General features: G+C 44.1%; 1 protein-coding gene, 1 long non-coding RNA gene and 1 pseudogene across 6 annotated transcripts in view; 1 reads left to right on the forward strand and 2 right to left on the reverse strand.

Moving 5' to 3' along the window:
- FAM161A (FAM161 centrosomal protein A) overlaps window positions 1–11,124 on the forward strand; it is a 42,717-nt gene extending 31,593 nt beyond the window's left edge. For 2 of the 4 annotated variants that reach the window (XM_058428586.1, XM_058428587.1), the window contains one exon: window positions 7,670–11,124. In XM_058428586.1, the coding sequence (XP_058284569.1) occupies window positions 7,670–7,732 (63 nt within the window). In that variant the 3' untranslated portion in view covers window positions 7,733–11,124. Of the gene's footprint in view, window positions 1–5,630; window positions 5,711–7,669 lie in introns of all 4 variants that reach the window. The other 2 variants (XR_009209981.1, XM_058428584.1) reach the window with 2 other exon arrangements.
- Window positions 176–19,539, reverse strand: LOC116483385 (uncharacterized). 2 transcript variants are annotated; one of them, XR_004252267.2, is made up of 3 exons: window positions 19,451–19,539; window positions 17,218–17,276; window positions 176–264 (listed from the first exon to the last, which is right to left on the reverse strand). It is a non-coding gene; the product is annotated as an uncharacterized LOC116483385 (long non-coding RNA). The 2 variants fall into 2 exon arrangements; XR_004252266.2 differs by lacking the exon at window positions 176–264 and adding an exon at window positions 14,594–15,288.
- A 171-nt stretch (window positions 19,540–19,710) lies between these two features.
- Window positions 19,711–21,504, reverse strand: LOC131381328 (small ribosomal subunit protein eS24-like; annotated as a pseudogene).
- Window positions 21,505–21,756: the final 252 nt, after the last annotated feature.

Genomic DNA, 21,756 nt, shown 5'->3' on the forward strand with positions numbered 1-21,756 from the left:
CTTAATAAAGGTTTGAATGAGTGTGTAGATGAATATGGTTTTTATATACTTACAGCTGCTTCAGAATGAGTACACATGGGATTAAAAACATTTCCCTCCTAGCTCACTGGGAGCCTGTGAAACAATCTACATATTGTAATAGTACTTAAAACATTACTTGCTTTCAAGGATTCACTCCACAGCCTGTCCCTTCTCGATTTCATGAGGAGAGTGTGGGCTTTGGTCTCGAAACACTTGGCTTCAGGATCAATCTCGTTTTCTTACCTTTAAAAAAATGGGAATAGTACCTATCTTGAGTGGCTGTAGGAAGGACTGGATGAAATCATATATGGAAAGTTCTTTGCAAACTGTGATATTCAAATGATGGTGTCAGAAGACAGAATATTCCTGAGGAAACTATTAACTTAAAATACTTGTACTTAAATGAGATGCACTGTGATTTAAATATTATTTGGTTAGAAATAACTTTTGAAGCACTTTGTTAGACAGGATCTGTAAACACAGAACCAAAGTTAAACACAAACCAAACTTTGTTAGACAGGATCTGGTAAACACAGAACCAAAGTTAAAAAAAGAGAGAGAGACACTGACAGTTTCAAATCATTCTATGCATATCACTGTTCACTTTGGGAGGCCGAGGCGGGCAGATCACGATGTCAGGAGATCAAGACCATCCTGGCTAACACAGTGAAACCCCGTCTCTACTAAAAATACAAAAAATTCGCCGCGCTTGGTGGCGGGCACCTGTAGTCCCAGCTACTTGGGAGGCTGAGGCATGAGAATGGCGTGAACCCAGGAGGCGGAGCTTGCAGTGAGCCTAGATGGCACCACTGCATTCCAGCCTGGGCGACAGAGTGAGACTCCATCTCAAAAAAAAAAAAAAAAAAGCCATCAAATGGATAGCTGAAAGATTACTTTAGCAGGTCACATTACACAGTGATGGTCAGAAATCAATTGGTTAAATCAAACATGTTTTGAGGTGTTAGGTAACTGAAAATTTTTTACATTTGTATCATCTGAATTGGCTCCAGAATTCTTTTTACTTATGGGATTTTCCTTTATGCAAGAGTAACCTAACATCAAGAAAAAGGTTATGCTCTTTTTTTCTTTCGTAATATTACTGGGTACCCTATGACTTCATACTTATTTCCGCAGAAAAAATGGCCTGGGGACTTATTGGAGGATTAAGTTATTTTACACATACACGAACACACACGTATTTATGTATCTATAAATATGATGGAAGTCTGGATGTGGTGGCTCATGCCTCTAATCTCAGTACTTTCGGAGGCAGAGGAAGGCGGCTCACTTGAGGTCAGGAGTTCAAGATCAGCCTGGGCAACATGGTGAAACCCTGTCTCTACAAAAAATACAAAAGCTAGCCAGGCGGGGTGTCATGCACCGAGTAGTCCCAGATACTCGGGAAGCTAAGGTGGAAGGATTGGTTGAGCCCAGGTGGTTGAGGCTGCAGTGAGCCCTGATCACACCACTCCAACCTAGGTAACAAAGTGAGACCCTGACTCAAAAATAAAATACATATATGGTGGAAAATTTAGCAATTTTTTTTTTTTTTTTTTTTTTTTGAGACAGAGTCTCACTCTGTCGCCTAGTCTGGAGTGCAGTGGTGGATCTCGGCTCACTGCAACCCCTGCCGCCCAGGTCCAAGCGATTCTTCTGCCTCCACCTCCCGAGTAGCTGGAATTACAGGTGCCTGCCACAGCGCCTGGCTAATTTTTGTAGTTTTAGTAGAGACGGGATTTCACCATCTTGGCCAGGCTGGTCTTGAACTCCTTACCTCGTGATCCACCTGCCTCGGCCTCCCAAAGTGCTGGGATTACAGGCGTGAGCCACCGCAATTATTCTTTTACTCTTTTGAGTTAGTCTACATAATAAAACAAATAAGCATGCCTTTAAGGATATCTGGTATTTTTCTCTTAGTATTTCTCAAGTTAATTCTAGTCACTTGAGAATAGCAAAGATTTCAACATTTGGACCTAGGCAATACAAAATCATTAACTTCAGGCCGGGTGCAGCGGCTCATGCCTGTAATCCCAGAACTTTGGGAGGCTGAGGCAGGCGGATCACCTGAGGTCAGGAGTTTGAGACCAGCCTGGCCAACATGGTGAAACCCCGTCTCTACTTAAAATGCAAAAAAAATTAGCCAAGTGTGGTGGCATGTGCCTATAATCCCAGCCACTTGGGAGGCTGAGGAAGGAGAGTCGCTTGAACCTGGGAGGCAGAGGTTGCAGTGAGCCGAGATTGTGCCACTGCACTCCAGCCTGGGCAATAAGAGTGAAAATCCCATTTCAAAAAAAAGTAAAAAATAACTTTATAAAAATTACCTCATTGCTTCAAAGAAAAATGTATGCCCTTCTCAACTATCACATATGTGTATATGTGTGTTTTAGTGGTTGTTTAGAAGGGAGCAAGTTATTGTGAAATGAAGTTTTTGTCACTTTGACAATATTTAGACTATAATATTATAGTGTCAAAGTTATTACTTTGTCCTAAATTCTTTAGATAGTCTCATTTCTTGTCACTTATATGTAGTCCTGATGTGGCTGTGGTTTACTAACTTACCTATATTTTTAGAAAAGTTATAGGAATAACTTTTTAAGATTTTTAATTTAATTTTAAATTTAATTTAGAGACAGTGTCTCGCTATGTTGCCCAGGCTGGTCTCAAACTCCTGGACTCAAGTGATCCTTCTGCCTTGGTTTATCAAAGTGTTAGGATTACAGGCGCGAGCCACTGTACCTGGCCAGGAATAACCTTTATAGTATAGCAACTTTGTTTGTTTTTAAGGGAGGAAATAATAATCAGGGTCACAGTATGTAGTGTGTTTTTAAATTTTTACTTAAAAATTCTAATATTCTGCCAGGCACGGTGGCTCACACTTGTAATCCCAGCACTGAGGCAGGCGGATTACTTGAGGCCAGGAGTTTGAGACCAGCCTGACTAACATGGCAAAACCCTGTCTCTACAAAAATACAAAAATTAACGGGGTATGGTGGTGGGCACCTGTAATCCCAGCTACCCAGGAGGCTGAGACAGGAGAATCACTTGAACCTGAGCAGCAGAGGTTCCAGTGAGCTGAGATCATGCCACTGCACTCCAGCCTGGGCAACAGAGCAAGACTCTGACTAAAAAAAAAAAAAAAAAAAAATCCAATATTCTGACCAGATTTCTGACCAGATGCAGTGGCCTACACCTGTAATCTCAGCACTTTGGAAGGCTGAGATGGGAAAATCACTTGAGTCCAGGAGTTCAAGACCAGCCTGGGCAACAGAGTGAGATCCTGTCTCAAAAAAAAAGAAAAAAGAAAAAAAGATACTCAGATTCTATTTTACAGATTGAATAAATGAAAAATAAAACTATGGATTGTAAAATTTTCAAGTTAAGAAAGCAGATATACTAATATTTAGATATCTACTTACTCTAATTATTTTTTCATTTTTGTAACAACTAAGACTGTGGTCTTTGGCAAGTTATAAATGTCAATAAGAGAAAGAGATAAAAAATTGAGAAGAAAAAAATTGGTGTATAACTATTAAAAGTCAAGGCATAGGTGGGTGCAGTGGCTCACGCCTGTAATCCCAGCACTTTGGGAGGCTGAGGCAGGCGGATCACAAGGTCAGGAGTTTGAGACCAGCCTGGCCAATATGGTGAAACCCCATCTCTACTAAAAGTACAAAAATTAGCCAGGCATGGTGGCAGGCGCCTGTAGTCCCAGCTACTCTGGAGGCTGAGGCAGGAGAATCACTTGAACCCGGGAGGCCGAGGTTGCAGTGAGCCGAGATTGTGCGACTGCACTACAGCCTGGGCAACAGAGCAAGACTCTGTCTAAGAAAAAAAAAAAAGAAAAGAAAAAGTCAAGGCATAAAATGCATGCTTATATCTAACTCTGAAAAGATATACCAGAAAATAAAAATGTTAATAGAGTTTGCCTCTAAGAGCCTGGGAGTAGGTGATGGAAGAGAGACTTCATTTTTTTTGTTTCTTCCTTTTCAACACTTATATATGTTAAAGAAAAATATAAATGAGGCTTTAGCTTTGTAGGAAGGTATTTTGTAGTTATATCTTCTAGATGTGCCCATCACCTAATGTCAAGAATTATCAACTCACAATTAAGTTTATTTCTTCTATATTCCCACTCTCTAGTCCCTAGTTGTTTCAAAGCAAATCACAGACATATTTAATGTATAAATATTTCAGTATAGATCTTTAAATGATAAAAACTTTCCCTTGTTACACAGCTCTAATACCATCATCACAGATACAAAAAAGAATAATACAAAAAAGAATAACCCCTTAATACCAGTTATCTAGCAGTGTTCACATTTATCCTACTGTCTCTTAGGTGATGTTTTTCAGTGTCTTCTTTAATGCCACCAACAAATAACTTTTTCACGGCTGAGTAGCACCTGGTCTATGAGAACCTTCTCTTGAGACAGCCCTCTTTGGTTCCACAGCTCTCCCATCCACCTTGTGTGGCCTTGCATTCATGGCTGCATCCACCTCCTCCACAGTGGCATAGGTGACAAACCCAAAGTCCCTGAAGTGCATGGTGTTGGGATCTCTCATGACCACACAGCCTGTGAGCGTTCCCCATTGCTTAGAATGGCTCCTCAGCCTCTTATCAGTCGTTTCAAAACTCAGCCCTCCAGTGAAGAGCTGCCACAGCTGCTTGGCTCTTTAGGAGACTGACTTAGACATGACAGCAGTGGGAAGAGAGATTTTAATGATGCTTCCTGGTGGCAGCCACGGGCAGAAAGTGGGTTTCTATTAAATGCAGCAGAACACAATTCCTAATTTAAGAGGTATACCCAACCCATCATTAAATATACTGTGTGAAGTAGCATTTCTGAATTTCCACCAGCTACATGTGTCTGTGATGTACAGTGAGGTCCATCATTTACTTCTCTTAGAAGAATGCTCACTTTTTCCAAGACAAAAAATATCCTCTATGAGGAAAAAATGCAAAACAAGACATTAACATTGTATAATAGAAAGAAATCATAAAGGAGCCTTTCTCAAAAAAATAACGATATTCATTCATCTTGAATGCTAATAAAAAGAAGATGGTATACTTCATTATGAAAATAAGTTATCTTGTTGCACTATAATAATGCTCAGACGGATGAAAAAAACCCACAGCATCCTTTTGCTAACCCTAAAAGTTATGTTCCTGAAAACCATGCCAAGAGAGTGTGTGGTTGAGGAACTGTAACACTTCATGGGAAACAAAAACAGGAATCAAAATAGGATAGGAGGAAGCCTGACAAAGTCAGTGCATTTTAAAAAAATGTTCACTAATATAGAACAGTCCACTGAAGATAATGTCAATGACATTAATGTACAATTAATTGTTTTTTGTTATTCCTTGCTCATCACCACACTTTCAGAACTTCTCTTTCTACCAGACTTGAATGAGATTTTGTTTTCTTGGTTTTTTTGTTTTGAGACAGAGTCTCACTCTGTCACCCAGGCTGGAGTGTAGCAGCAGGATCGTGGCTCACTGTAACCTCCGCCTCCTGGGCTCAGTGATCCTCCTTCCTCAGCCTCCTGAGTAGCTGGGACTACAGGCATGCGCCACCACCATGCCTGGCTAATTTTTGTACTTTTTGCAGAGACAGGTTTTGCCATGTTGCCCAGGCTGGTCTTGAACTCCAGGAATCAACTGATCCACCCACCTCAGCTTCCCAAGTTGGTGGGTACATTTAGTTTTGATATCTCTTTAGTCTATTTTGTCTAGACAGCTCTCTGCCTTTTTTGTCTTTCATTTCATTGTTACTTTGTAAGAGTCAAGGCCAGTCATCTGTAGCCTGGCATATAATTTAGATTTCTCTAATTGTTTGCTTTGATTGGATTCTGGTTAAACATTGTGGGCAGGAATACTACCTAACTAATATGTGTACTTTGTATGACATTAAGTGGGGAGGCACAGAATGTCACTTTGTTGCATTATTATTGATAGTAAATTTGATCAGTTGGTTAAAGGGCTATCCATCAGTTCTCTCCATTGTAAAGGCACTTGTATCCCTTGATGCTTAAATAACCTGGTAGTGTCAGGAGGATACTTGACACGGTGTGAACATCCTGTTCCCCAACACATTTTACCTAACAGTTTTAGTATTCCTTGATGGTCTTCACCTGAATAAGTTATTATGCTGGGGGTTGCAAAATGGTCATTTTCTAGTTCTATTAAGTGTTCTATATTAGCTGATAGTCTCTGTAAAGAAGAGCTTCCCAGTCTCTTTTATGTGAGGTATCACCATGATGCACAAATTCTTCATTTATGCAATGTGTTATAATGTGTTACCATCATTAAAATTTTTAAATTATGCTCAAATTGTCCTAAATTTGGCCAGTGGGAGCCCCTACAAGCTGGTTTGTGTGTTTTATTTACATCTTTCCCTCAGTCTTTGTGCACTTTCTTACTTTCTGGAACAAGAAGAAATCCAAGGATCATCTTGTACTTTCTCTGCCCCAGCCCTGGCATTGGCCATTTATTTGACAGACCCTGAAGCCTTTTAATGGAAAATGGTGTTCAGAAATTAGGATCCAGCTGGGGACGGTGGCTCACACCTGTAATCCCAACACTTTGGGAGGCCAAGGCGGGTGGATCACTGGAGGCCAGGAGTTTGAGACCAGCCTGGCCAACAAGGTGAGACCCCATCTCTACTGAAAATACAAAAATTAGCCGGGCGTGGTGGTGGGCACCTGTAATCCCAGCTACTCAATAGGCTGAGGCAGGAGAAATGCTTGAACCCAGGAGGCGGAAGCAGTGAGCCGAGATTGCACCACTGCACTCCAGCCTGGGCAACAGAGACTCCAACTCAAAAAAAAAAAAAAAAAAAGGATCTGAATGTTAGGTATGCTCATTGCTATTAGGTGTCATTGTTTCTAGGTCTGGGAAACATATATGCTTCTTGTTTTGGTTTGGTTTTGGTTTCGTTGTTTGTTCCAGACAGGGTCTTGCTTTGTCACGCAGGCTGGAGTACAGTGTAGAATCACTGCAGTCTCAACCTCCTGGGTTCAAGCGATCCTCCCACCTCAGCCTGCTGAGTAGCTGGGACCACTCCTGCAAGCCACTGCACCTGCTAATTTTTAATTTTTTTTGTAGAGACAGGGTCTCACTATGTTGCCCAGGCTGGTCTTGGACTCCTGAACTCAAACCATCCTCCTGCCTTGGCCTCCCAAAGTGTTGGGATTACAGGCATGAGCCACTGCACCTGGCCTATGTTTCTTTGTTTTTGAAAATGTTGGTTTAACACTTTGTGATGAAGCAACTTGAAGGATTTGTCCTAAGCTGAGTGTATCTCAATGCTGGGCTTGAATGTCTGTCATGCGAAAAAGAGACTCCACCAGGCTCCGTGCTCAGGATCCAGTATTCACATATGGTGAGGTTTGTTGTTAATTATAGTGAATGTAAATCCTTATTTCAATAATCTTCTTGATAATTTTGAATTTGTTGGCTTAGTCCAAAGTAAGAATTGGTTAGATCACCATTGTTTTCCCTCCTAATATGGCTGATTAAGAGCTTGTACCAGGTACAGAGAAGCATTCTTGCGTTTTCTTGTTTCCTTGTGCTGTGTTAATAGTATTATCTTCAGTCTGAGGTTTCTCTGCAGGATTTTCTTTTAAAGCCGCTTGTCTATTTTGTCAGGATTGGTTTTGGAAAGCTGCTAATATGATCTGTGAAGCGACTCACAGGGCACACACAACCTGAGGGGCATGGCCAAATTCCATGCAAAGAAAGCGAAGGGCCCTGTCCCCGCGTGGCACTTGGCCGTCTGCCATCCGACTGAGACTGGATCATGTGAGCAGCCAGTGACAAACCACATATTAAATCTTGGTAAAGCTTTATTTCTTTTTTAGATAAAGTTAGTATAAATGTTCTACCTATTTCAGTTTTGAATTGCAGTTTCTTTCTGCAGCAAGTGGGGCATGTTGCTCCCCTCCCGCCCCGGGTGTGTGACCCCACTTGGAAAATGCCTGCTTGGGGCCCCTGCGGCTGACTCCCAGCTGCCTTCCCTGCTTCGTCTCTGGCCGATGCAGCCAGTGTGGCTAGAGTGAAGAGTGACTGTAGGAATGTGATTGCCGAGGCAAGTAGGGCAGAGAATGAAGGGTCATTTGCTCCAAGTTAAAGTACACACAGGCCGGCGCCGTGGCTCACACCTGCAATCCTAGCACTTCGGGAGGCTGAAGTGGGAAGATCACATCCAGGAGTTCGAGACCAGCCTGGGCAACACAGCGAGCCACCCCCACCCCCGCCGCTGTCTCTACAAAAAAAAAACAAAAATTAGCCACACCTAGTGGTGTGTGTCTGTGGTCCCAGCTACTCAGGAGACTGAGGCGGAGGATTGCTTGAACCCAGGAGGTTGAGGCTGCAGTGAGCAGAGATTGCACCACCACACTCCAGCCTGGGCGACAGAGCGAGACCCTGTCTCAATTAAAAAAAAAAAAAAACAACAAACAAAAAGCCCTCAGTTTATAGTAGGGCAGGGTAGAGAGAGAATAAGCCCAAACTCCCCAAACCACCATTGCCCCCAGTGTCAAGATGATACTTGTAGATTTGGGCAAGGGATGAAGGGATGCCTTTGTTGTCAGTCAAGGTCAGAGAGCTAATGTGACCCAGGCAGTGGGAGGGTGAATGTAAGGTAATAAAGTGAAAAAAGTGTGTTCACAGAAGTAAGACTTCTATGCGTAGCTCAGATGTGGAGTTTCAGAAGAAATGCATCCTCAGTGTGGAGGTGTGTTTGAGTTTATGCTATGGGAGAAAGCCAACGTCAATGGAGGTCTCACTGCCGCCCAAAGATCCAAGCTTACCTCCTTTCAGGGGGTGGGGATTGTGGGGCAAGCAAGCAAGACTTGAGTTTAGGAAGCCTCTCTGCAGAGTCAGCAGTAACTGGTTTAGGGCTCAAGAAAAGACATTGATTTTCCATAGAAGCCTAAGGATGAAAAATTCGCAAGACACAGAAAAAAGGGGATAGGCTTTCAATTACTTTTGTTGGGAGGATTGGTTTGCTTTGGGTAAAAGGAGGTAGACAGTGGAGAAGGAGGGACAAAACACAGGGAGAGAGGCCAGGTGTGGTGGCTCACGTCTGTAATCCCAGCACTTTGGGAGGACGAGGTGCGGGATCACTTGAGGTCAGGAATTCAAGACCAGCCTGGCCAACCTGGTGAAACCCAGTCTCTACTAAAAATACAAAAACTATCTGGGTATGGTAGCACATGCCTGTAATCACAGTTACTTGGGAAGCTGAGGCAGGAGAATCGCTTTAACCTGGGAGGTGAGGTTGCAGTGAGCTGAGACCGCGCCACTGCACTCCAGCCTGGGTGACAGAACGAGACTCCATCTCAAAAAAAAAAAAAAAAGACACATCTTTCAGGGTGGACACAGAGGATTTTGCTAGTAAACAGCAGACACTTTGCTCAGGTTGGAGAGGCTTCTGACCCTTTGTACGCACTTTCCTGGGGCAACACAATTGGCCATCAGGACATTAGTCATGAGTTGTCCCCTCCCTTGAGGCTGATTCAACGAACAGGTTCTTTCCTGCTCTCCAAGCACACCGTCATACAGCATGCTGGTATGGCATTTGGACAAAGGTTTTCTACCTAACTTTGTAATTATATGGAATATCTCTGAAAAAGGTCCTCCCAGATAATGCTGTGACTTACTAGAGAACAGTAATTTATAGCTATAATTTGTTAATCCCATGAGTATCCCTAGAGGAGGAAAAATCTTGATTGTATGGAAGCTGTGTGGACTTAAGGTCTATATAAAAGAATTGACCCAGGGCTGCTCCTAGTCATCTGATGGGAACAACTCCTTCTTTGTGGACCCCTAGGCATCAAGGAATAGCTGCACACCCACAGATAGTGACTGATTTGGACAAACGGAGCTGATCACTCACTCTTCACAGTGATAGAGACTGTCAGCTAAAAAATCACGAGAAATTCCGGCATCTCTAACCTCACTCTGAGAGTGGCAGCCCTGGAAAGGAGAACTTTATTTCTTAAGAAGAGGATTTCGCCTCTGGCTGAAAAACTAAAAGCAAACTCTTTGAAGGAGAAGAGGTTGGCAAGGGATTTATACTGAAGTTGGCCAAGTATACACATTCAACAGGTTGTAGGAGGAGCTGTGAATATTCATGAAGGGGGTCCTGATCATGCATATTGAACAAACATGCATTTATTTCTTCCTGTCTTGCCCTGCTGCCCAGGCTGGAGTGCAGTGGTGCAATCATGGCTCACTGCAGCCTCGACCTCCTAGGCTCAAGCGATCCTCTCACCTCAGTCTCCCAAGTAGCTGGGATTATAGCTGCACATCATCAAGCCTGGCTAATTTTTGTATTTTTTGTAGAGACGGAGTTTTGTCACGTTGCCCTGGCTTGTCTCAAACTCCTCTCGAGTAGAGGAAAGGAAGAGAAGCAGAGATACAGATTACAATTGTGCTAACAGTTGTCTGAGCATAACTGTATAACAGTATTACCACTACTGCATTTCAATTCATGTTACAGCAAGCATTTCAATGCTGTGACAATATCTATGATCAACGCATTCTGTAGTTCAGGAGTGAGCAGAAAGCAGTTAAAAGATCTAACAAAACTAATAAGCAAAAAAGTTCAAAGAGCAAACTGTCAGGAACCTAGGAACTCAGAGAAAATGGGGATAAGTTCTGGATGAACAGGATTTACATACAGAATTCCAATCCATTTCTGAGGCAATAATTTTCTCACTGGTAGGTGACACTCCAGCTACCCACAAACCTCATGCCCCTTGTCTGAGTGGAGCTCCCCTTTGCCCCCTGACTGAGTCTGAGGGGCTTCTGCATTTTCTCTCCCATTGCTGCCTCCAGGATGCATCTTTCTGGCATTTCTAACCTCACTCTGAGAGTGGCAGCCCTGACTGCCTGGCACCTCATACACACTGCTAGCTCAGAACTCCTCAGGGTTCGGTCACAATTGTTGTGATGTTGTATCCCTGAAGGCCAGATTTTATCTTTCAACTTTCTATCCCCAGGACTGGCCCAGAGCCCAGTGTATAGGATGGGCTTAATCCATGTTTTTGAGTGAATGACCAATACATAAATCCATAATAATCAAGCACACTGTTTCAGCAAACATCTCAACAATACAGCTATCAGAGTGACTTTTTTCTTTTCTTTTTTTTTTTTTTTTTTGAGACAGGGTCTTGCTCTGTCACGCAGGCTGGAATGCAGTAGCACAGTCGCAGCTGACTGCAGCCTCACCCTCCTGGGTTCAAGTGATCCTTCCACCTCAACCTCCCAAACAGCTGGGACCACAGGTGCACACCACCACATCTGGCTCATTTTTTTTTTTTTTTTTGAGGTAGAGTCTTGCTGTGTCACCCAGGCTGGAGTGCAGTGTCATGATCTCAGCTCGCTGCAACCTCTGCCTCCTGGGTTCAAGCAATTATTCTGCCTCAGCCTCCCAAGTAGCTGGTATTACAGGCGTGCATCACCATGCCTGGCTAGTGTATTTTTTTTTAGTAGAGACGAAGTGTCACCATATTGGCCAGGCTGGTCTTGAGCTCCTGACCTTGGCCTGGCCACATCTGGCTAATTTTTAAAATTACTAGTAGAGATGAGGTCTCTCTATGTTGCCCAGGCTGGTCTTGAACTCCTGGCCTTGTGATCTACCCACCGCGGCCTGGCCACATCTGGCTAATTTTTAAAATTACTAGTAGAGATGAGGTCTCTCTATGTTGCACAGGCTGGTCTTGAACTACTGGGCTCAAGTGATCCTCAGCCTCCCAAAATGCTGGGATTACAGGCATGAGCCATTGCCTAGAATAACTTTTTTCTGGTATTGTTACTTTAATCTTCATAAGAACATAACACAAGACTATTCCCTACCAAATTTACACTTAAGCACTCTTTTTTTTTTTTTTTTTTTTGAGACGGAGTCTTGCTCTGTTGCCCAGGCTGGAGTACAGTGGCGTGATCTTGGCTCACTGCAAGCTCCGCCTCCTGGGTTCACGCCATTCTCCTGCCTCAGCCTCCTGAGTAGCTGGTGGCGCCCGCCACCATGCCTGGCTAATTTTTTTAATTTTTAGTACAGATGGGGTTTCACCATATTAGCCAGGATGGTCTCGATCTCTTGACCTCGTGATCCACCTGCCTCAGCCTCCCAAAGTGCTGGGATTACAGGCGTGAGCCACCGCACCCGGCCAGTATTCTTCTTTAAAGTATGGAATGTTTGTTGTTGTTGTTTTGTTTTTGTTTTTGTTTTTTTGTTTGTTTGTTTTGAGACAGAGGCTCGCTCTTTTTGTCCAGGGTAGAGTGTAATGGCACAATCTTGGCTCACTGCAACCTCTGCCTCCCAGATTCAAGTGATTCTCCTGCTTTAGCCTCCTGAGTAGCTGAGATTGCAGGCGCCCACCACCGTGCTCAGCTGATTTTTGTATTTTTAGTGGAGATGGGATTTCACCATAATGGCCAGGCTGGTCTCGAACTCCTGACCTCAGGTGATCTGCCTTGGCCTCCCAAAGTGCTGGGATTACAGGCGTGAGCCACCACGCCTGGACTAAAGTATGGAATGTTTTATTGGAGGCTTTTAATTATTTTATTTTAACCAGAGCACTAACTTATAAATAATCCATATAAAATCATCAGACTGTCCCACAATACATACTAATTCATTAAATTAACAAAAACTTCATCTAGGTACTGAGAATACATCAGCAAACAAAAAAGAGAGCCCCTATTCTCATAAAACTTACATTCCAGTTGGGGGAGGATTGGAGATAAGCAGTATAAAAATAATGTCAGTTGTTTAATAAAGAAAAATAAAGCAAGGTACAGGGGTGAAGAGTAACTGGGGGAGAGTTTGCCTGGTTAGAGTCAGGAAGGCCTCTCTAATAAGCGGACATTCGAGTCAAGGCTAGAAGGAAGTTAGGGCTGTATTCTGTGGATAACTGGGGGAGGCATCTTAGATAGAGGAACAGCAAGTACCCTGGGCCTGGGGTTTTGAATTACAGGGAAACCAGGGAGGCCAGGGCAGTGAGACATGGAGAGAGTTGCAAAATGTGAAGTCAGAAAAACAGCAGATTCTATGGGGCCTTCTAGGACACAGTAAAGATTTTGCATTTTATTCTGGGTGAGATAGGGAGCTTTGGGAGGGTTGAAAACTGAGGAGGGACTTGGGTTTTAAATGGTCACTCTGGACTAGACACAGTGGCTCACGCCTGTAATCCCAGCACTTTGGGAGGTTGAGGCAGGAGGATTGCTTGAGCCCAAGAGTTCAAGACTAGCCTGGGCAACATAGTGAGACCACATTTCTACAAAAAAAAAATTTAGGCCAGGCGCGGTGGTTCATGCCTGTAATCCCAGCACTTTGGGAGGTCGAGTTAGGCAGATCACTTGAGGTCAGGAGTTCGAGACCAACCTGGCCAACATGGCAAAACCAGTCTCTACTAAAAATACGAAAATTAGCAGGGCGTGGTGGAGCATGCCTGTAGTCGCAGCTACCTGGGAGGCTGAGACAGGAGAATCGCTTGAACGTGGGAGACAGAGGTTGCAGTGAGCTGAGATTGTACCACTGTGTTCCAGCCTGGGCGACAGAGTGAGACTCCATCTAAAAAAAAAAAAAAAAATTAAAAAATTAGCGAGGTGCGGTGGCGCATACCTGTAGTCCCAGCTACTTGGGAAGCTGAGGTGGGAGGATTGCTTGAGCCTAGGAAGTTGAGGCTACAGTGAGCCATGCTCTCATCATTGCACTCCAGTCTGGATGACAGAGCAAGACTCTGTCTCATAAAAAAATAATAAATAGGTGGTTGCAATAATCCAATAATCCAAGTGAGAGTTGCTGGTGGCTTGGACCAGAGTTGTAGTGGAGGAGGTAGAAATATTTGGATTCTGGATATGTTTCAAAGGTAACACTAAAAGGATTTGAATGTGGAGTGTGGAAGAAATTAATGCATCCAAGGATGAAGTTTCTGTGGGGAGCAATTGGAGGATGGTGTTGCCACTTACTGAATTGGGGAAGAAATGGGTTTGGGAAGTTAGCAGATGCTGTGATGTCCTGTCCTGCATCCTCCTGGCCTACCTGTGAGTTTACCTGCAGCCAGGGTGGATAGTTCCCATAAATACTGATGGCTTCCACCTCAAGTTCACCCTCATTCCTCTACTTCCCTGCCTGCAAGATCTCTCCATTTGCCAGGGACCTTGTTCAGCTTGGCTGCACAGCAGATCAGAAGTGCTGGGGACCAGGGCAGGCGCGGTGGCTCATGCCTGTAATCCCAGCACTTTGGGAAGCCAAGGCAGGCAGATCACCTGAGGTCAGGAGTTCGAGACAAGCCTGACCAACATGGAGAAACCCCCTCTTTACTAAAAATACAAAAAATTAGCCAGGAGTGGTGATGCATGCCTGTAATCCCAGCTACTCAGGAAGCTGAGGCAGGAGAATTGCTTGAACCCAGAAGGCAGAGGTTGCCGTGGGCCGAGATCACACCATTGCACTCCAGCCTGGATAACAAGAGTGAGACTCCATCTCAAAAAAAAAAAAAAAAAAAAAAAGGAAGTGCTGAGGACCTAAATCCCCCAGGGAACAATTGGCCAGTGAGGTGTAGGGTAAGGAATTATTGGGTGAGTAATCTGGTTTCTCTTTCTGTGGAGAGACTGTTCTGAGATGCCTTCTACAGGACTCTTCAGAGGGTATCCAGCAGGATTTAGCTTCAATTGCCCACAGTAATAACCTGCTCCTTAGAGTACCCCTTATTAACTCTCCTCCTTTCTCTGTCTTACTTCTCTTATTTCCTCACTTGTGCTTCCTGGGATAACCTCCTGTATAATTTAGTTTCTGCTGCATAATAAGCCACCCCCAAAATGTAGGGGTTTACAACGGCCATTATTTTTGCTCATGATTCTGTGGGTCAACAATTTGGGCTGCACTCAACTGGGCGACAAATGTTCTGCTGGTCTTGCCTGGGCTCACTCAGTGGCTACAATAATATGCTGGCTTGACTGGGGCTGGCAGGTTTAAGATGCCCTCCAATGGTAGATGGTAGATGCTAGCTGTCAGCTGGCTGATTTAAAAGGCCTCAGATGGGTTGGCTCATGTAGTCCCAATACCCTCTCCTCCTCCACCAGGCTAGACTGGGATTCTTCACGTGGCAGTCTTGGGCAGTGTTCCAAAGGGACGAAAATGGACACTGAGAAGCTTCATGGGGTCCACAGTGCTGCTCCTACTGCATTCTTTTCATCAAAGCAGGGCTCAGGTGCTAGGCCAGATTCAAAAGGTGAAGAGACAAATTCCACTTCTTGATGGCAGGGAAGTCAAAGTCACATTGCAAAGGAAATGTCATACGAGAAGGAAAGAATGCTAAGGCCATCTTTACAAACAACCTACCCATCTCCCCCAACCCCCAAATTCCCTACGGATCTCCTCGTCTCAGAGTCTGCCTTTGGGGGAATCCAAACTAAGCTGGGGTGGGTAGTAATCAAAGCTCTGCCATAGACATGCTAACGGAGATGCTTCCTGGAGGAACCCAAGTGGAAACTTTGAACTGGCAGTTGGATTTACGAGTCTGGAATTCAGAAGGGAGGTCTGGACTGGAGATACTCAATTTGGGAGTCATTGAAATATATGTAAACAAAGACAGTCCTCGTTTGGACAAGAGCATATAAGGAATGTGTGTAGAAAGAAGAGGTCAGAAGGCTGAGCCCCAGGCCACTGCAGTGTTGACGGGCCAGGGAGAGCAAGAGGGTCCAGCAAAGGAGGCTGAGAAGAAGCAGCAGGGAAGGACACCAGCAGTGGTGTCCGGGGGGCCAAGGAGAGAGTGTTTCAAGAAGAGCACTAGGTGGGGTGAGATGGCCCATGCCTATAATCCCAGCACTTTGGGAGGCTGAGGCGGGTGGATCACCTGAGGTCAGGAATTTGAGACCAGCCTGGCCAACATGGCAAAACCTCGTCTCTACTAAAAATACAAAAATTAGTTGTGTGTGGTGGCGGGTGCCTGCAATCCCAGCTACTCTGGAGGCTGAGGCAGAAGAATCGCTTGAACCTGGGAGGGGAGGTTGCAGTGAGCTGAGATCACGCCACTGCACTCCAGCCCGGGCAAGAGAGTGAGACTCCGTCTCAAAATAATAATAATAATAATAATAATAATAATAATAATAATAACAACAATAATTTTTCCCACTGTCTGTAAGCAGTTACTATGAAGCTTTAACTACATTTCCTGTTAATAACTGAAACCTCAAAATACTTCTTTTGAAAAGATAAGGCAATTTCCTCTCTCTGCCCCCTCAGAGATTGCCAGATAGCAGGTGGCCACGTCACTGCCTCACCCCATCACTGAGCTCCCTGCCATCACCTCCCAAATAAATCCTTGTACCCAATCCTGGTCTCAGGGTCAGCTTTTGGGAGACCCCAAACCAGGACAGTGTTTTCTGGAATACCCAAATGTCTAGCAGCACTGGGCCCACAATTTGTGGGTAAAAAATGGAGTCTGGCTGGACACGGTGGCTCACATCTGGAATCCCAAAACTTTGGGAGGCCAAGGCAGGAGGTTTATTTGAGGCCTGGAGTTTGAGACCAGCCTGGACAACATAGTGAGACCATGTCTCTACCAAAAATACAAAAATTAGCCAGGCGTAGTGGCATGTGCCTGTAGTCCCAGCTACTCAGGAGGCTGAGGTGGGAGGAATGCTTGAGCCCCGGAGGTGGAGGTTGCAGTAAGCCATGATTCACGCCACTGCACTCCAGCCTGCGTGACAGGGCAAGACCCTGTCTCAAAAAAAAAAAAAAAAAAGTCTGGAGTACAGAGGCAGCTAACCCTTTCAGGGTCCCAAAAGAGGCTCTGCAAAGTGGGGGGTTCCCCACTTTGCAGAGCCTCTTTTGGGACTAGCCCAGTCAGCATCTGAGCTTGTAATCCTGCACATGTAAGATACAGGCAAGAAAATGTTCTTTTTTACATTTTCAAGTACTGAAAGAAGAGACATACAACAAACAGACATATTTTTACAATTTCAAAACCATAGCACAATCTACGCAATGCTTATAATGGAAAAAACTAAATAAATACTTAAACAAAAAATTCCCTTCCTAAGTGCCTTTTATTTTGTGATTTTTTCTTTTTCTAGTTTTTTTTTTTCTGCCTCTTTATTTGCTCAAGTTGGGATTTCCAGAGTTTCATTTCAAGAACTAACTTGCTTTGCTTCATTTCCGTTGTCTAGGGTTTTGTTACCTGATGAGTTTGAGTGCTTTCAGGACATCTGATGTTTCAACTTCAATTAGCAAGCCCTCCTGAAAGAAAGAACACACCTTTGTCACTTCTAAGTTAATTCTACAACCTTGCAAAATTTGATTTCCACACAAGAATGTGAAAATCATCTTAGATCATTTAGGCAGCAATTTATCTGACAAATATGAGACTCAATTCTTTCAAATAAAAAGATGTGGAGCCGGGTGTGGTGGCTCATGCCTGTAATCCCAGCACTTTGGGAGGCCGAGGCGGGTGGATCATGAGATCAGGAGATCGAGACCATCCTGGCTAACACGGTGAAACCCCATCTCTACTAAAAATACAAAAAATTAGCTGGGCATGGTGGCGGGCACCTGTAGTCCCAGCTACTCAGGAGGCTGGGGCAGGAGAATGGTGTGAACCCCAGAGGCGGAGCTTGCAGTGAGCCGAGAGAGCGCCACTGCACTCCAGCCTGGGCAACAGAGCGAGACTCTGTCTCAAAAAAAAAAAAAAAAAAGATGTGGAAAGCAAAATTGCTTTCATGTGAAAAAATTAGAGCTTACATGTGATTTCAACTTTTTAATATCAGTTACTCATTAAATCTTTCCCTAGGTTTATCTCTAAATAAGAAAGGTTCATCTGTGTGAAAACTAAAAACTGAGAATTAGTATTAAAATTTCACAACCATTAATGCTTTATCTGATTTTAAAGCATGATTAATTTTCCCTTCTCTAGGTGTTTAAAATGAATATCTCACAATGACAACAACAGAATAATAGGGGGCAAGGGCAATCACTGCCATATCTGAAGGCGGTTCATTGTAAAGTAATGCCACACTCTTAACCTGGGACTAAAAAATAATGTGAGTTTTTAAACAGAACTTCAACATGCATGTTTTTAAGTAGTGATGGCACCCTCAAAAGAATGGTTCTAACCATCCTTCCAGATTACAATTTCTTTCTTTCTTTTTTTTTCGAGACGGATCACGGATCTTGCTCTGTCGCCCAGGCCTGAGTGCAGTAGTGCAGTCTCGGCTCACTGCAACCTCCACCTCCCAGATTCAAGCGATTCTCCTGCCTCAGCCTCCTGAATCGCTGGAATTACAGGCATGTGCCACCACACCCGGCTAATTTTTGTATTTTTAGTAGTGACAGAGTTTTGCCATGTTGCCCAGACTGGTCTTAAATTCCTGAGTTCAAATGATCATCCCGCCTCGGCTTCCCAAAGTGCTGGATTTACAGGTGTTAGCCACCATACCTTGCTGAGAACAGGTTAATTTTAAAAAAGTAACGTAAGTAATTTGATAACAAGCCTAGTGAATAAGATATGTAACCAAACTAATAGTATTGGCTTAGGGAAAAAAAAAACAACCTAGCAATAAAAGAATGAGATTGGTGTTTTTGCGTTGCCCAGAACCTGCCTCTGGGTAAGTCTGTTTTGGGCACTGCAACAGATCATTGGCAGTTGCAGCTCCATGAGGGCGGGGACCCGTGCCTGGTACAGGACTGAACTGGGGTCCGCTCACCTGGCTCAGTAAAGCCAGACATTCACTCTGCAGTTTGCAATAGGAAAAAGAACAGTATTTATCTTTGCAGGGCACTAAGCAAGAAGAATCAGGCAGCTCATACTTAAGACCTGACCTCCCCAGTGGCTTGCAAGTAAGGGTTTTTATATTTATTTAGTTTTTGAGATGGAGTCTTGGTCTGTTGCCCAGGCTGGAGTGCAGTGGCGCGATCTTGGCTCACTGCAGTCTCCGTCTCCCAGGTTCAAGCAATTCTCCTGCTTTAGCCTCCCTAGTAGTTGGGATTACAGGCTCCCGCCACCAAGCCCGGCTAATTTTTGTATTTTTAGTAGAGACAGGGTTTTGCCATGTTGGCCAGGCTGGTCTCGAACTCCTGACCTCAGGTGATACAACCGCCTTGGCAAGAGTTTTTAAAGGCAGAGGCAGAGATTACAGGCAAGGTCATAAATCAATACATGGAGGCTACATGCTGGTTTGACCTAAAAAGGCGGGACATCTCAAAGTGCGTGGTGGGGCATGGGGCAGGTTACAGGTCAGAGATTCAAAGATTTTCTGATTTGCAATTGGTTACGATGGCAAAGATTTGTCTAAAAATTTGGGGTCAGGTGAAAAGAACATTAGCTCTGGCTCATGGGCGTGACTTCCTCCAGGCCCCTCAGAAAGAACTTCAGAAAAAAAATGGCAGTCAGAGTTGAGTCCTCAGTTCCCCCTTACCTGAGGTCTAGGTGCCAGTGGATTCATTTGCTGGGCATCCATGTTTCTGAAAAACAACTCAGGGATCTATGTTAGGAGGTTATCTTTAGTTTCTCTCCCTCCCTCCCTCCCTCTCTCCCTTCCTTCCTTCTTTCCTTCCTTCCGTCTTTCTTTCTTCTTTCTTTCTTTTTCTTTCTTTCTTTCTTTTTCTTTCTTTCTTTTTCTTTCTTTCTTTCTTTTCTTTCTTTCTCCTTTCTTTCTTTCTTCTTTCTTTCCTCTCTCTCTCTCTCTTTCTTTCTCTCTCCCTCTCTCTCTCTTTCTTTCTTCTTTCTTTCGGCAGAGTCTCACTCTGTCGCCCAGGCTGGAGTGCAGTGTTGCAATGTTGGTTCACTGCAATCTCCACCTCCCGGGTTCAGACAATTCTCCTGCCTCAGCCTCCCACGTAGTTGGGATTACAGGTGCACACCAGCACACTCAGCTAATTTTTGTATTTTTAGTAGAGACGGGGTTTCACCGTGTTGATCAGGCTGGTCTCAAACTCCTGACCTCAGGTGATCCGCCCACCTCAACCTCCCAACATGCTGGTGTCAGAGGTGTGTGAAACCAGAGCAACTCCATCTTGAAAAGGAGCTGGGAGAAATTAGGCTGAGACCTACTGGGCTGTATTTCCAGACGGTTAAGGCATTCTCTAAGTCACAGGATGAGATACAAGGTCAGCACAAGATACAGGTCATAAAGACCTTGCTGATAAAACAGTTTGCGGTAAAGAAGCCGGCTAAAACCCACCGAAACCAAGATGGCCACAAGAGTAACCTCTGGCCGTCTTCACTGCAGTTTACAAATGCCATGGCAACGTCAGGAAGTTATCCTATATGCTCTAAAAAGGGGAGGCATGAATAATCCACCCCTTGTTTAGAATATTATTAAGAAATAACCATAAAAATGGGCAACCAGCAGCCGTTGGAGCTGCTCTGTCTATGGAGTAGCCGTTCTTTTATTCCTTTACTTTCCTATTAAACTTGCTTTTGCTTTGCGCTGTGAACTTGCCCTGAATTCTTTCTTGCGCAAGATCCAAGAACACTCTCTTGGGGTCTGGATGGGAACCCCTTTCCTGTAACATTGAGATTACAGGCATGAGCCACCACGCCCAGCCTCTTTTTATTTATTTATTTATTTTTTCGAGACAGAGTCTTTCTCTGTGCCCAGGCTGATCTCGGCTCACTGCAACCTCCACGTCCCAAGTTCATGCCATTCTCCTGCCTCAGCTTCCCGAGTAGCTGGAATTACAGGCACATGCCACCACGCCAAGCTAATTTTTATATTTTTAGTAGAGGTGGGGTTTCACCATGTTGGCCAGGCTGATCTTGAACTCCTGACCTTGTGATCCACCCGCCTTGGCCTCCCAAAGTGCTGGGATTACAGGCATGAGCCACTGCACCCATCCTTATTAATCTTATTGTGAAAAATCCTCAATGGCCGCAGATAACATCCTTGCAGTATCTTTACTCCTTTGGCTTTTTGCCAGCACCAACATTGGCCTTTGCAGTACCCCTGACTTTCTCTATTCTGTTCTAGCAGTCCTTTTGTTGCTTTCTTGAGGTCTTTTTCTTCTCGTACAGGCCATGTCTTGCAAGTCTATGTTTGGTATGTTTGGGTTCATTTTACTTTACATAATCAAAGGAATCATGAATCATGCCAAAGCCACCACCAGCATGAGTTCTGAATCCAAATACAAAGATGACCTCCAGTGTGGTCTTGTACATTCTGGCTAGTTTTTCCCGAATTTCTGTCTTAGGCACTGTTGCCTTCCTGGGATGAAGGACATCAATGAGCATCTGTTTCCTCTGAAGTAGTCATGAACTTTCTAGTTAGGATAGTTACCGTGTCATTCATGATGGTGGCCTACCCTCAGACAGCCAGGGAGGAGAAGAGTTATCTTTAGGTTCTATAGGGAACAAAACATCCCGGAATTTGAACTTTCTTGGCTATTGTTTTAAGCTACTATTACCTTCTTGCTTATCAAGTTGCTCATTTACTTCTCAGGACTAGGTGCCTGGAATTTCCTCTGCAATAACGAAAACTTTTCCTTTATTTCCTTGCTTTGGAGAAAGTGCATGGCAGGCCCCTAAGAGGAGTCCCTGCTACATCTTACGACCATCTTGCGAATTACTGTACCGTAGCAACTACTGTAGTGCCTGGTGCATAGGAGGATGACTGAATGAATACATGCAGAAATTCACAACCTGACTAATTCAAAGTACCTGACACTCATTTGAATGCACACATTTGAAATAGTTTTTAAAAGAAAATAGCTTCCATAATTTGCA

This window comes from Hylobates moloch, unplaced genomic scaffold (assembly GCF_009828535.3).
Source record: "Hylobates moloch isolate HMO894 unplaced genomic scaffold, HMol_V3 SCAFFOLD_15, whole genome shotgun sequence".
NCBI lineage: Eukaryota > Metazoa > Chordata > Mammalia > Primates > Hylobatidae > Hylobates > Hylobates moloch.